The sequence below is a fragment of the Tupaia chinensis genome, unplaced genomic scaffold (assembly GCF_000334495.1).
Source record: "Tupaia chinensis unplaced genomic scaffold, TupChi_1.0 Scaffold000140_1, whole genome shotgun sequence".
Taxonomy (NCBI): Eukaryota; Metazoa; Chordata; class Mammalia; order Scandentia; family Tupaiidae; genus Tupaia; species Tupaia belangeri.
The window spans coordinates 7,158,108-7,173,435 of NW_006159610.1; the positions used below are offsets into that span (position 1 = coordinate 7,158,108).

Consider the following 15,328-nt stretch of genomic DNA (forward strand, 5'->3'; position numbering starts at 1 on the left):
GCGGAGAGACCGTCAGCCAGGTGGAGCGCAGGCAGCTCCTTCTGCATGAACTCTGTCCGTGCAGAGCCATTACTGATGCCCATGGAGAGCTCGTGGCAGAGAGGCCTGGTCGAGCGGAGGACCCTGGGTGGGGGGAGCGGCTGGCTGAGACGGGGAGGGCTGTGGCTTTAGATCGGATCTACAGGGAACAGCCTCTACTAACACTAAGTTCATTACTGTTACACACCGACTAGGTGAGCCAGCAACTCGAGAGATGCTTGTCTGTTATCCTTCGTAGCTGAAAAAACAGGAAACCAATCCAATTAGAGAACACCCAGTTCTTTTAGTTTGGTTTTATTTATTTATTTTTCTTAGATTTTTTGCTATAGCACATGTATGCTCACTGGAGAAAGAAAGTGAGCAATTACTTCCCAGAGGGATAGCCCCACCACAATTTCTTCTTCATTCTCTTCTTGGTATTTTGAGCATGCATTCATGTGTGCCTGGTGTGGTTTTTCAAACTGTTGGGTCTGGGACTTGAACCATATAGTTGGCCATGTTGGATTCAGCCACTTTTACCACTACTCCAGTAACTGGTCAGAGAATGCCCAGGGTTGTTTTTTTTTTTTTTTTTTTTTTTTCCTTTTTTAATAGGTTTTTGCTATAGGACACATGAGCTTCCAAAAAGACTGACAGAAAACAAGAAATCACCCCCCAGGGGGAATGGCCATGCCGCAATCTCCTCTCCTCCATTCTCTTCTCGGGATCTTGGGCATGCACACACATGTGCCAGGTGTGAGTTAAAGTCACTGGGTCCAGGACTCGAACCATGGTTGACTACATGAGAGTCCAGAGACATAGCCATTACGCCAACTGCTGGTCCTGAGAATGCCCAGTTTTTAACAAAGGAATTCTGAAATACATGTATGCTATTACCAAGAACATATAAAACAGGCTGCCCCCACCCAACATAATGGGATTAAGTCAAATATCCATTTGTGCCAATGATCCCCTTTTTAGGAATTTTCCCAAGAAATACTATTATATATTTTTCATTATCTTCTAAAACTTAATTTCTTTGGGCCAGCCTGTGGCCTGGTGGTTAAAGCAGCTAGATCCCACGTGGCTGATGACACAGTTTGAGTCTTGAATCCAGTGGCTGGAGAAACACACCAGACACGAGTGTCCAGAGTCCTGAAAGGAGGGAGAGATGGAGGAGGAATTGTGTCTCCACCTCCCATCGGGGGATGCTTTCTTATTTTCTCTTTCTCTCTCTAGTGAGTGCATGTGCTCTCTTACAAAATTGAAAAAAAAAATTGTAAACCTCCTTGAGAACTGTTTAATATTAAAACTGTAGAACCCCATTCAGGAATATAATCTGGACATCACCCCGAATTCCACCATCAACGCAAGGAATAACCAATCATTTCTGATATCCTTTCATAACGGACAGGGGCTAGTGCCGGATATTCTGAAGGAAATCCCCTAAACTCAAAGTGAAAACTTCACATGTTGTTGGTAACCAAAACCAGAGACCACAGAGAACATCTTTTCTGAGAAGCTGTCACGATGAGGCAGGAGTATGCTTGAGAACACCAGGCTCACACTGAGATACGAACACAGCTTCTGTTTTTAAAAATGTGGCTCCAGGCACTCTGCTAATAACGAAATGCATTAGTCCCGTTTTTTGTTTTCTCTCTAGTTTCCCTACTCTGGGCCAGCAGAGGGTGTGGAGATTAAGGTGGATCCCACATGGCTGACTCTGTGGTTTAAGTCCTGGGCCGGGTAGCTTGAAACTCACACCGGGCACATGCACGTGCCCTGAATCCCAAGAGGAGACTGGAGGAGAAGAAATTGGGACATGGCCATTCCCCTGGGGGGGGTGGGAGGAGTCTCATCCCTCTCCTCGTCTCTCTCCTGAAAAACTAAAAAAGAAAAAAAAAGAAAAAAGAAACTCCGCCCACTGTACTCTTTGGCAGCCTGGGGTGGGAGTGAGGAACTGGGGACCTTTGTCTGTCTGGGTTATCTCCACCCTTAGCAGGGCGGAGGGATCGTGGCTCTTAGTCGAATCCGTCTCGATTTCAAGAGCATCCTCTTCCTCCTGTCCGCATTTGCTCCCATTGCTAATCTTTTCTTCTCTACAGAGTAATATTGAGAAGAACCAAACAAACAAAACCAAAAAATGTCTGGTTAGAAAGTTCGACTTTTTCCGATGTGAAACGCTGACTCGCTTCCTCAGTGCTCCTGGGTGGAGCTGCCGCTGGAGGCGGGCTGCTGTCGCCCTGCCTCGCTGCTGCTGCTGCACGTCGCCAGCTCCTGTGCCCAGCCCAGACTTCGCCCTTGCTCTAGCCTTTGCCTCCTTGGTCCCAGCCACTGCCCGCTGGTGTGAGAAGCAGAGGCTGCTCTTGCCCTCTCACTACCTGGGACACCGTGTTGTGATCCTCCTGGCTCAGCCTCCCAGTGCTCCGCTGCCACGTCCTCCTGTGTCATGGCCCTGACCCCACAACCTGCCAGGTCAACGTGTCCCGTGCTGCCCACACACCAGCGTCCAGTTACTGATTGTTGCCTGTAACCCGTGAGATTAGTGCCAGATCATCCCTGGCAGTGCCAGAGATCCTTTGAGTTTATTTAAAACACTGCATCCTGGGAACAGCGGGTAGAGTAATGGGGACTCCCATTACGTTGCGGGACTCCCATGTTGTTGGCGGTAGTTCCAGTCCCAGACCTGGAGGCTTGAAACTCATGCCGGGCGTGTGTGGGTGCATGCCTAAAATCCTGAGAGGAGATTGGGGAAGAAGGGATTGCGGTGCGGCCATCCCCTCGAAGGGTGATTTCTCACTTTCTGTTTCTCTCTTTCCAGTGACGGCATGTACCCTATAGTGGGAATTTCTCTTAGGAACGAATAAATAAATAAATAAACAAACCACTGCATTCCTTAGAAGAACGAGATCAGAAAGGAACATCACGAAGAGAGCCACGGTGCAGAATGTGCAGGCGTGCCCACCTGCCTCCTCGTGCACGTGGACTCAGGCCTCCTCACAGGAGAGCCACGGTCCTGGCTGCTTCCCATAGGCCACTGACTCAGGGTAAGCACACGCTCACCTCTCCCATTCCTGGACCCGGGCCTCGGTGAGGCTGCTGCCTGCTTGCAGCCCTGACGTGTGGATGGCTGACACTCTAGTCTCCAGGTTGGGTCTTAGGAATAGGCTAGTGTGACTCCCGGTGGCCTCGGGCCTGTCCTTCCTGCCCACTTAAAGAGCTGTTCCCACAGCCGCCATGCAGGCTGTCCTGCCTGGGGAAACCTTGTGTTCTGAGGTACGAGGCAGGAAACAAAGGCACTTGAGGGATGTTCTCTGGCCAGAAACACCATACAGATTTCAACAACTGACATGGCATGAATAGGGCCTGTGAAAATTGGTCTTAGGGCCGGCGTGCCCTACTAAAATGCTGTGTTTCACCAGCTGCAACCACATGGGAGGCCTGGGTTCGATTCCTGGTGCAGCCTAAAGGCCAGGCAGGGTCGTGTGCACTTGTAATCCTAGTGACTTGGGAAGCTGAGGTTGGATGATGGGGCTCAAGGTTGACTTAGGCAACACAGCAAGATCCTGTCTAAAAAAGCCAGGTGGTGGCCCAGTGGTAATGCTATGAAATGCTCATGGGCTAGGTCCTGGGTTCACATCCCAGGACCTCCCTGCACACATCAAACACACAGACATGCTAGTGACCTGGGCTAGCCGAGACTAGAGGTAGATTGTGCATGAAGACTGCTGGGGTCCCTTCTCTCTCTCTCATTCTCGAAAGACATCAATATATAGTTTTCAAAAAGGGGGGTGGTGGTGCCAGGCTTGCTGGTGTGCACCTGTAGTCCCAGCTGGGAGGCTGAGCCAGGAGGATCAGGACACGGTGAGACTTTGTTTTAAAAAATATATACTTCTCGGGACCAGTAGGTGGCATGGTGATTAGGGTGGCTGGATCCCATGTGGCTTACTTTGCAGTTTGAGTCTGGACCTGGTAGCTTGAAAATTATGCCCTTGTCTCACTTCCCTTGTCTCTGTCTCCCTGGTGAGTGCATACACCCTACAGCAAACACACATATGCACACACACACGTACACGCACACGCACGCACGCACACGCATTGCTCTAGTCCACTAAGGACATGACATGGCAGCCACTCACAGAACCATGATACCTAGAGCCGAGTATTCTTGCTGTGCCCGGAAGGGACAAATGCTTCAGCACATGGCTAGACGGTTGGGAGACAAAGGAAACAGAAGCACGGGCCTGTCTGCGACGGGCCTCCAACACCGGGAAAACAACACGAGAGTACACAGGACAACTGCAGGGCATGCAGACGTGTGCGGCACAAACAGGCATGGAGACAAAGCTGACCCAAGCAAGCAACAGGCTCTGGCACTCCCATCTTAGAAAACAAAGCGGAACGCGAGAACAAAACAGAAAGGACAACCAAACCTCGCACCTCTCCGTACCCCCTCCACTCCTGTGGCTGTTCTGTGCTCACCCCCTCCAAGCCCAGTCTCTCCAAGGAGCGCTCTCCGACAGTGTCCACCTCTTCAGCTCACGTCTCTCACCTCCTCCGACCAGATGTGGCCACTCTACTCCACCATTCGCTACGTGGAGACGAGGGTGGTCTCCACCTTCCCTTTCCTTTGGTCAACTTCTCAGCTCGTGGCTGAGAGCTGAGACCCTTTCATACAGTTTCTGAGACACTTCTTGGTTTGCATGACACCACCCTATGGGTCCTGCCGTCAGCTCTTGGCTTGTCCTCTGTGTAACTGACATGTTGGCAAGTCCTTAGCCCTCCTTCTCTTCTCTTCTCTTACCCTAGGTAGTTTTTATGGGTTGAATTCTTTCCCCCAAAAGACACGCTGAAGTCCTAATCCCTGCTACCTGCGAACGGGCCCTCGTTTGGGAGTGGGGCTGTGGCCGGAATGATTCATTACGATGAGCTGATATTGGAACAGGGAGGCCTGTGATCCGGTTTGACTGGGGTGCTTAGAACAGGGAGATTTGGACGCAGACACAGGCCTAGCAGCGAGACAGCCATACGAAGACAAATGAGATTGGAATCGTGTGGCCGCAAATGAAGGAACATCTGGAGCCACCAGAAGCTGGAAGGGGAAGGGAAGGGCACCTGCTGGCCTGCAGAGGGAGCGTGACCCTGCTGACACCTTGAGTTTGGACTTCTGGCCTCCAGAACAGTGAGAGAGTGGACCTGGACCGTTTGCAGGACTTGTTACGGCAGCCTGAGATGGCCACGGCAATCTTACCCACTCCCACAGGTTTAAATTCTGTTTGAATTTCCGGATTTCTATCTCCTTGGAATTCTCTCTGCTCCAGATTCAGGTTCTGACAGCCTGATACCGCCTCAGTTACCTCCATGTTCACGTTTCTGAAAAGGGACTCTTCTCCATCCCTCCTCTGTGAACAGACCCCTCCCTCAATCCTCCTCACTCTACCGAATGGAACAACTGGCCCCCAGCTGCTTAGCCGGAAGTTTGGGGGTGATCTTCAGTTCTCTGTCCCTTCATCCCACTAGCCAGTCCCTCACGGCCAACTCCGAAGTCCATGCAGACTCCTCCCTGATTCTCTCCACGGCCAATGCCTGGCCAGCCCCAGCTCCCTGGGAGCTTCCTACCCAGCCTTTCCACTTTGTCTCCTTTTCCTCCAACCCACTTTCTCCACAGCGGCCACAGTGGACAGATCACGCCTGCTCTTGCTTTAAGCTTTCGGAGGTCCTTACTGCACTTGGGATGAAATCCAACCCTTCCCACGGCCCGTGGAACCCCATGACTGGGACCCTGTCCACCTTTCCACTGTCATTTCAAACCATTCTTCTAGCTCAGTAAGCACCGGTCCACCAGGTCCCTTTCAGTTTCTAGAACACCCGAGCTCCTTCTGGACATAAAGTCTTCATGAGACGCTGTTGCTCCTGCCTCGGATGCTCTCCCTGCTGGCTCTCAAATGGCCACCTCCACATCCTTCAAACCTCAGCTTAATTGTCACCATCACAGTCGGGCCTCCCTCGACACCAGTTAGTCTCCATCTCGAGTGCCGTTAACTGTCACTTCGCAGCACGTTCCCTGTCACCTGCTCACTGCCTGTCTCCCCCACCACGTCCATGGGGGCAGCACACTGCACACTGCCTGGCGGTTCATCGCCGCTCAATCTGCAAGTATTTGTTGATCGAATAAACCTTCATTAAATATAAGAAAGTGCTGAACATTGTGATTCAGATGGAAAGTTCTAAGGCAGGGCAGACAACGGAGAATTGAGGGGCAAGTCTTCATGAAGGCATCAAGGCCTGGGAATGATGGGGCAGGATTTAGGCCAAGGGGAAGAGGCCCAGAGAGGACATGGGGTGCCAGCCCTCAGTGCCCTGAGCAGGGCACATGAGAGACTCACCAAGGAATCACAGCAAAAAAGGCAAGAGTCACAGGGGACGTGGAGGTGTCCCCAGGCCATGTAGGGTGACAACTTGGGATCTGCCGCTCAATCTGCAAGTATTTGTTGATCGAATAAACCTTCATTAAATATAAGAAAGTGCTGAACATTGTGATTCAGATGGAAAGTTCTAAGGCAGGGCAGACAACGGAGAATTGAGGGGCAAGTCTTCATGAAGGCATCAAGGCCTGGGAATGATGGGGCAGGATTTAGGCCAAGGGGAAGAGGCCCAGAGAGGACATGGGGTGCCAGCCCTCAGTGCCCTGAGCAGGGCACATGAGAGACTCACCAAGGAATCACAGCAAAAAGGCAAGAGTCACAGGGGACGTGGAGGTGTCCCCAGGCCATGTAGGGTGAAAACTTGGGATCTCAGTCCAAGCCTCTTACTTTACGGCCACAGTCACTACACCCTCCAGAATCTATATCTTTATCTTTTTAAAAAAGCTGACTTTCTATCCACGTTAGAGAGCAAGTACATGCACACCAGGGAGACAAGCTGTGGGAGAGACAAGCCCCTTGATGGGATCTCGTCCTGTCGGGATCTCTTTCCCCAGCCCTCCAGCTCTCCAAGATCTTCCGGGCTGGGGAGCTGAACCTGTGGCCAGTCATGTGGCTTCCAGCCCTACAGTTCGGTTTGCTGTAGATCACCATCAGGCTGGACCCTTCGGCTTTTTTTTTTTTTTTTTTTTAATGATAGAGACTTGTGACCCCTGACATGGTATATTGTTATTTTCTTTTTCCTTTTCTTTATTCATGGTAGAGCATGTGTGTGCACAGATGAGAATGAGAGAGAGAGGGAGAGATGGGCCCCCTCCATAGAGCCTGCTCACACCACGATCCTCTTCCCTCATCCCCCAACCCATCTGCTCCCGGGTGCTCATGTGTGAACCCAGTGTGTTTCCAGCTGACCAGGCCAGGGTTTCGAACCTTCATCACCAAGTGGGAGCCAGCCTCTCTTGAGCAGCACGTTACCACTGTACTGCGGAGCTGGCCTGACAGCGTCTATCTTCAAGCTGCTGCTCGGCTCAGCTCCCACTGTACTGGCTCTGCTGAGAGTGCTTCAGTCCGGGCCTGCTGCTCCGTCAGCCTCGTGTCAACATTTCCCAGTCCCTTCTGGCCCCTCTCCCACCTGTCGATGCAGCCCTCTCTCTGCATGCAGGGGACACCGTTCTGGTAGCGTGCCCTCCCCCCATCCGTTCCTTCTCCCTCACTCAGGATGCGCCGGCTGCTTCCTCTGTGCAGGCAGCTCCAGGTGATGGAGACGCAAAGGTGGGCGGGCAGCATACCAGACGGGTCCGCACACATGAACTGGGCACTAATTCACCCCACAGAATCGTCTTAGAGACTCATTACTATTTTGAGACTTCAAAAAAGACTTGAAACATACATTGAAGTGTCAGACAAAATTTGCACCTAAGAGAGGGATCGTTTTTTTCCAACATTCCCAAAGCAAGACACCGAACATTCTGTTTTTCTATACAGAGAAACAACTGCCTTTTTTTTTTTTTTTTGAGAGGTTTTTGCTATAGGGCGCGTGCGTTCGCCAGAAAGACAGAGAGAGACAGAGACAGAAAGCGAGAAATCAGCTCCCGTGGGACGGCCATGCTGCGATCCCTTCTCCTCCATTCTCTTCTCGAGATCTTGGGCATGCACGCACACGCACCTGGCGTGAGTTTAAGCCACCTGGTCTGGGACTTGAACCACAGTCAACTACATGGGAATCCAGTGACATAGCCATTATGCCAACTGCTGGTCCCAAGATGGGTTTCTTTTTGCTCAGCTCACCAGGAGCATGTTTGCTGGCTGTGAGGCGTCTGACTCTTGGGGTGAGGGGGGCTGCTCTGAGCAGTGGTCCTTCTAACCCAGACTCGATTCAAGCTGCACTCATTCCCTGGCTCATTTCAACATCCAAGCGGTTCTTACAAGTGTTTTCTGGGTGCCAGGCCCCGCGCTGGGTGCTGGAGACCAAAGAGCACACTGGACCTATGGTGGCCACAGGAGCTCGCTGTAGAGAGGAGGCAGCAGCGAGCTGACGGCCGACAGCGTGGAGCGTGCAGAGCCGCTCAGAAGGACTGCCGGCCAGGAGCGGCAAAGCAGGGAGGTGGTGCTGCCCGGAAGTTCTAGCCGAGTCTTGATAAACAGCCAGGTAGGGCCAGCCACAGGGCAGCGTGAGTGCATGTCCCCTTTCCCCCGTCACTGCCGTGTCTCCAGCACCCTGTAGGGGAATCAGCGCCAGTGACATGCCCCTCCCTGAAGCTGGCGACACTGCCACAGTGTCACCTCCTGTGCTAAGAGGCAGACTGTGTGACCTTTCATGGCCTTTCGGTTTCAGTTTGGTTCTGGAGCAGGGAGGACTGCAGACTCCCAGGTACCAGGAACAGGGGTCTTCTGGCTGTTCACAACTCCTTTGCCATTCCCCACACTCATGTCCCTGTGCAGCACTGCCCCACAGAGACACCCCAGTCTCCTTGTTACCATGTGGGACAGCAAAAACACTTTCCACATACCAGAAGTGCCAGACGAAGTTTGCACCTAAGAAACAGAGGGATCGTCCCTTTCCAATTCTCAGAACAAGACGCTAAAGCTTCTATTTTTTCCAAAGAAAAAGAAGAAACGGCTGTCGTTGTCAACACATCAATTATCGAAGCTTTGATATTCAGCTCCACTAGCTTGCTTGACAGTGCGGATAACTGATAGGCTGTTGCAAGACTGCTCCTACTCCACGTGGCCCTGCAGGGGAATGGCGTCCAGTCCACCAGGGCTGCCGGGGTGACTAGGGTGGAGTGTGAGCCACACCCACTTGGGAGCCAGTGATCCCGGGTTGAATCTCAGCACTGGAGGTGCTGGTGTGAGGATGAAGGTGGCACCTTGCAGAGTAGGTGCTGATCGGATATTCAACCACTCCTCTATAATATGTCGAAGTCCACAGGACCACAACACAAGAAACAGAGCATCCCTTTCCCCAGCCTTTAAAACCCACTTTCCTTCTTATCCGTCGAAACACCAGGACCACCATGTTTAAGGCCAGCCCCGTAGCGAATGAAAGGAAACGCTGCCCTGACTTCATATACCTTCTCGTGTGGTCTCACGTGAGTGCTGACCACAGCAGGGTGCTGTGCTGGGAGTATGGACAAGAGCCCAGGCCTTGCCTTGGGCTGCGAGGCACCCTTCTTCTCAGTCTTGGGGCCAGAGCTACATGCAGGAAACACAGTGTGAGCTCCGGACTTGGGCAGAGTTGTCAGTGTCTGCTCACGGTACACGGCATAGGGGCCTGGGCTGCAGCATATGGGGTGCGCTCACTTGCTCGCCCCAGCCTCCCTGACCAGTGGAAGCCAAGTCAATGCCTCGCTTGTGTACACAGTGCACCAGCAGAACAAGGGCAGGGCTCACGGCCACTCCCAACTTAAGCAATAAATCTGCAACACGAAGTGGAGAGCTGTGCATTTCTGGAAAAATGTTACTCAATTTTCCTGAGTTTTTATTTCACCATCTATAAAATGTGATTATTAATCTCGCTTTTTCTCTTGTCTCTATGGCAGCTTATGAAGATAAATTATGGTCAACAGAATTATAAAGCAGTTTGAACTCCTTGGAAGCAAGACACTCTATTAGTCCATGGTATTTTATAATCACTGATATTATAAGGTGTACTCAAATTGAACTGCAGTGAAAGAGCCCGTTCCCACAAATATATGTAGATTGAAAGTAACCTTGGTATGGTGAGGGCAGAAGCAATCAAAATGTAAAATTGTATTTTGGATAGGTTGTTAAATCTTATGTTTCCACTGCAAAAATGAGGAGACTTGGCAACACTGTCACGAGCTCTGAGCCACTGTTTGAGCTGCTGACCTGGCGTGGGAGACGAGGGATTACATTGAAGCAACACAGGACCGAGAAGCAGGGGCAGAACTCTGGAGAGTAGGAAGAGGGAGGCTATTCTAGAGAAACTGGAGTCAGAAGGCAGTCTGCAAAGTGCTTGGGGTAGCCAGGCAGACCAGTACCCTGAGCACAGGCAGGCCTGTGGGGGACCAGGAGCAGCCTCTGCACCCAAAGAATGCATACTATGCCTCGGGAAGGGGGTTCCATGAAGGTCCAGGTGGAGATTTAAATACTGGGTCAGCAGGTGGCATGGTGGTTAAGGATCTGGACTCCCACATGGCTGACTACAGTTCAAGTCCCAGACTTGGCGACTTGCTTTCTCACTGCCCCCCCCCCCACCCCTGGCCCCGTCTCTGGTGAACACACATGCCCTGTAAAATTAAAGCAGTACTAGAAATAATAATAATAATAATAATAATAATAATAATAAATTAATTTAAAAAACATATTGGGCCATCAGGAAATTCATGATGCATTCTTGCACAGAAAAGCATAGAAACATACGTCACAATTCTCCCAGTGACCTAATAGCAGTTGAGGCCTAGCTAATCCCAGGTCAACTTGAGATTTGATTTTGAAAAAAACATGGCTTCCTTAGCAAACAAAAGATGTGGGAGAAACAGTTTTGTCTTTGATTAGGGAGCTGAGTAGAGGAGCAGAAGGAAAAAGAGACCCAATGAAGTCTGGGAGCACCGCAAAGGGAGCCTGACAGCAGCTCCCCTTCCTGTTAGCCTGCCCTGGACATCCTGGGGGTGGCTGGACCAATCACCGTGGGCTACTGATGTATAGACGCCCTGTCGCCAAGTACTTCACTGTTGCAAGCTGAAGAAGACACTATGGAGGAGAGCTGCAAAGGCTTTGATCAAAAGGAGGGTGAAGAAGGACACTCTCCTCATGTCTTTGGGTGGTTATGCTTGATATAACACGTGCAGCAAGGCTGTTGCAGAGATGTTCTAGACCAAGGGTTTCCGACCCTGGGCCAGGGACCAGTGCTTGTCCATGGTGGGGGCCAGGCTGCGAACTGGTGCTGGCTTGCTGGGCTGAGCAGCAGGGTGTGGGCAGCTGGTGAGCAGGCAAGGCTTGGTCCACGTTTGGAGCTGCTCCCATGGTGGGAATTGCTGCCTAGGCTCTGCCTCCTGCTGGGTTAGCAGAGGCACTGGATTCCCAGGGGAGTGCAAGCCCTAGCGCTGTGTGACTGTAGACTGCAATGTGGCTGTGACGGAAATGAGGTGCACGGTGGATATGGTGCATTTGGGTCATCTCGGGACCAAGTCTTCTCCCCACTCCATCCATGAAGGATGGTCCCTGGTGCTGGGAAGGCTGGAGAAACCTGTTCTAGAGGTTCTGCCTAGGGGATGGTCCCTGGTGCTGGGAAGGCTGGAGAATGCTGTTCTAGAGGCCACCACTGCCTAGGGTATCCATAGCAGAATTTTGAGACCCTCCACAGTGATCCTGTTTTAACTGGTCTCTTCAGCTCTCATAGTAGAAATGCTCATGACAGTAAAGGGGTTGCCAGATCCATGTGGGAGGCTGACATAATGACAGTCTGGTCTAGATACCGACATGGTTCTCGTGACGCACTTGAACAGTCTCCAACGGAAACTGGGTTCCTCGATTCGATTGGCCACTTCCAGTGTAATATTTGAATCAGAGTGACAATTTTGGGGACTCATTTTGGCAGTGAACATCTTGGTTCTGAGCGAGCTTTCCCTGGTGTGCACTAAACACGCACACGTGCACGTATTTGGCCCTTGGTTCCCAGGGCTGCTCCAGCTCTGCAAAGTGTGGCCCCCGAACCTAACTTTTTCACTTGTATACCAGCAGACAAGGCTGGGTCTGGAACTTCAGTTAAACTGAATTAATCTCCAAAGAACTTAAACTGCATGTAATCTTCAAAGACTGCTGCTGCTGTTGGTGTCGACTGGAACTAGTTCTTGGATGTCCACAGCATATTCTGGTACCAGCCTCTACATCCGTTAAGTGCTCGTATATACAGAACAAAGGGAAGAGTGCAGAGACAGGCATCCGCGTACGTAATACGGACTGGACTCGGCTTTGTGAAACAAGAGCAAGGGCAGGGAGGGGAAGAGGGGAAAGGCAGAAAACTAGGAAGTGTAAATGTCAGTGAGCAATGTCTTAAGAAGAACCAGCCGCGGCCCTGCGCTGGGTCATTCAGAGATGATCACTCTGCCTTATAATTCCGATAACCCTCACCTTCCTGACCTGTGCGGTGCCTGCTGTGCTGATCCCTCCCCTGGGTGGCCTGAATCTCCCAGTCTGGTGTCTGGTGCCCTCGCAATGAAGCCAGGGTTACTGGAGAAAGCCTGGTCTGGCCTCCTGAATCCCATAGGCCCGGAGTGTCACCAGGTCAGGGTTCAAGCTGATGCCTTTTGCCAAAGTAGCCACTCAATAAATGTCTGTGGGGGTTGGGGGGCAGGTGGCATAGTGGTTAAGGTACTGGACTCCCACACGGCCAACCGTGGTTCCAGTCCTGGACCTGGTGGCTTGAAACTTAGGCCAGGTGCATGTGCGTGCATGCCCAAAATCTCGAGAGGAAAATGGAAGAGAAGGGATTATGATGTGGTCACCCCCCCCCGGGGGGGGGAATGATTTCTCACCTTCTGTCTGTCTCTCTGTCTGCCAGGAAGGTTGGGGACCACGATTCTAGAGGTTCTGCCCAGGGGTACCACCTCCTAGGGTATCTGTAATGTAACGGGCAACATCCGCCAGCCAGGGCAATGGAATTCTGGGCTTCTACATATAGCTACACATACTGATTCACAGATAATGCTGTTCCAGGTTTGCTTAACAACTTTTAAAGATCTTATTATTTTTATTGTGAAAGAAAACACGCAAAGAAGAGCACAACAAAGCTGTGTGGCTCAGTGACCACCAGAAAGCAAAGACGGGTGTCACGACCGGCTAGGTGAAGACACGTCGCACCCCAGACGCCCCCTCATGCTTCTCCCTGCCGGCTCCCCTTCCTCAAAGGGGCCCTGGCACCAGCACACGCGGGTGGCGACGTGCAGTTGGCACACATGAGCTCGGAGTCGGTGTGCACTGTGCAGTGAACCCCAGGCCGCAGCCGTGCTCTGCCCAGGCAGGGCTCCTGAACAGGTGAGCTCAGGGGCCCAAAGCTGGGAGAATAACGCAGCTGGCTGAGAGGAGCGACGCCTCAGATGCTCTGACCACGTTCCTCGGGTGACTGTTAGTCTGTGACTAAAGTCAAGGGTTGAAATTGTGCCTTAGGAGCTTCACAGGGAAGCTCTTCTGGGAAGGCCTAACCCAAATCATGCTGTCACCTTTCCACTTTCTGAGGCCGTTCCCTTTTCTCCTCACAGGGAGGGAATCTGGGACTTCACGTCCTGCGGATCAGCTGCAAATGCAGCATCTTCACTTTGGCCAGCCTGGCGCTTTGCTATCCACCAATAGAGTGAACATGCGCTGGGCGACCAGGGGAAAGGCCGGTCTCTCCCATGCCAGCCTACTAATTTAAGGCCCACTCTGTACCCCAGAAAAACACACACTAAGAAAACAGTATTACTACATGTAACTTGGTACTGAGTTGAAAGTAAAACTTCACCTGCAACTAGTTTATAGCAAGTATTCAAAGTTTGCTGGGTGAGTGAATGAGGCTCAACACTTTCCTTCCCAGGCTTCCCTGCGCCCCCACGAAGGGGTCCCCTAATCCCCAACCTTGCACAAGCGACTGTACCACAGACAGGGCTTGTCATTAGGGTATTTCTCTTCCATGTGGTTTATGGGGCTAAGTCACAAGCAACGTTCTTCAGAGCTGATGGTCAGGGATAGGAGACAGGGGATTGAAGATACAAACTTGCTCCTTCTTTGAAAAGGAGACGCATTTGGTGTCACCAACTGGAGACGTACCAATTAAGAGAGCTTAGAAGCCAGAAACCTGAGCTCTGAAAAAGAACCCACTGAGTTAAGAGGCCAAACACATGTTGGAGGGTGAATTTCCACCGCAACCTCAAGGATATTGCAGTAAAACCGTCATCGTCCGTGGGCCGCCCTCTTGTACTGTGCTCTGGGTAGGGAATCACTGGGAAGAGCCGAAAGCCATTAATTCCCTACCTGAGCATGTTTTCAGATAATGCTGGGAGCTGTCCTGGCTGATGGGGAAGGTTCCAGTCACCGTGGGACATGGCCACCTCCACGTGGGCAGGCCTGGGGGTAGGAGGAGCCAGGCCGATGGGGCTGGCCTTGCTCTGGGGCAGTGTACACTGGGAGCCCACGCCAGTGGCAGAGCGCCCTCCACGGGCAAGTCCTTCACCCTAGTCTGTAGACGGAGACACCCACAGAGTGGGCCTAACCATGGCCTGTCTTCTCGGAGCAGGGTGGGGGAGCTCTCCTTGCAGCTAGTTGTTTGTTCTGGCAGGAGTTAGGCACAGACTTATCCACAAAATGCCACAGACTCCAGGTCTCCAGCTAAGCGCAGCTTATTTGGAGAAGAAAAAAAAAAAGTTTTCCACTATACAACTTTCCCCAAAGGAACCAAAATCAAACCCAACCAAACCCATGTCTGCTTTCTCGTGGACTGGGTCATGCAGGAAAAACTAAGCTGGCTCCTACATCTCCCACTAGGTGGTGCTGAAGTGCAGCAGACGCTCAGATCGCAAAGCTGTCCCAACCTTCAGCTTCTTGGGGACAGAGGGTTGGCACTTCCTAGGAACCTCATCGTAAGAAAGCCACAACACATGGAGCAAAGCACAGAAGACGCCCCTGGGTGTGGAAGAGGAGTAAACTGTTCCTCCAGATCAGGATACCACTGCCCTATTTTCTCATAGACAGATTTTTCTCATCTGAACAATGGGGACTCTTTGTGATCCAAGAGCTGGGACTCAGACATCTTTGAATGGACGCTCACTTGTTCTCATGTGCACTGCACAACTCGCTAGCCAAGTGATCTAACCGGCCTGCGGGATCAGGGAGTCGCCCAAGATCAGCTGTAGCAGCTGAAGAAGGGCAGGAGGGAGGAGAGAGGGAGG

General features: G+C 51.7%; 1 protein-coding gene across 6 annotated transcripts in view; it reads right to left on the reverse strand.

The window, feature by feature from the left end:
- Nucleotides 1–15,328, reverse strand: part of HIPK2 (homeodomain interacting protein kinase 2) — a 246,202-nt gene that overhangs the window by 62,229 nt on the left and 168,645 nt on the right. For all 6 annotated transcript variants that reach the window (XM_027770510.1, XM_027770509.1, XM_027770508.1 and 3 more), the window contains one exon: nucleotides 13,312–13,318. In XM_027770510.1, coding sequence (XP_027626311.1) covers nucleotides 13,312–13,318 — 7 coding nt within the window. The remainder of the gene's footprint in view (nucleotides 1–13,311; nucleotides 13,319–15,328) is intronic.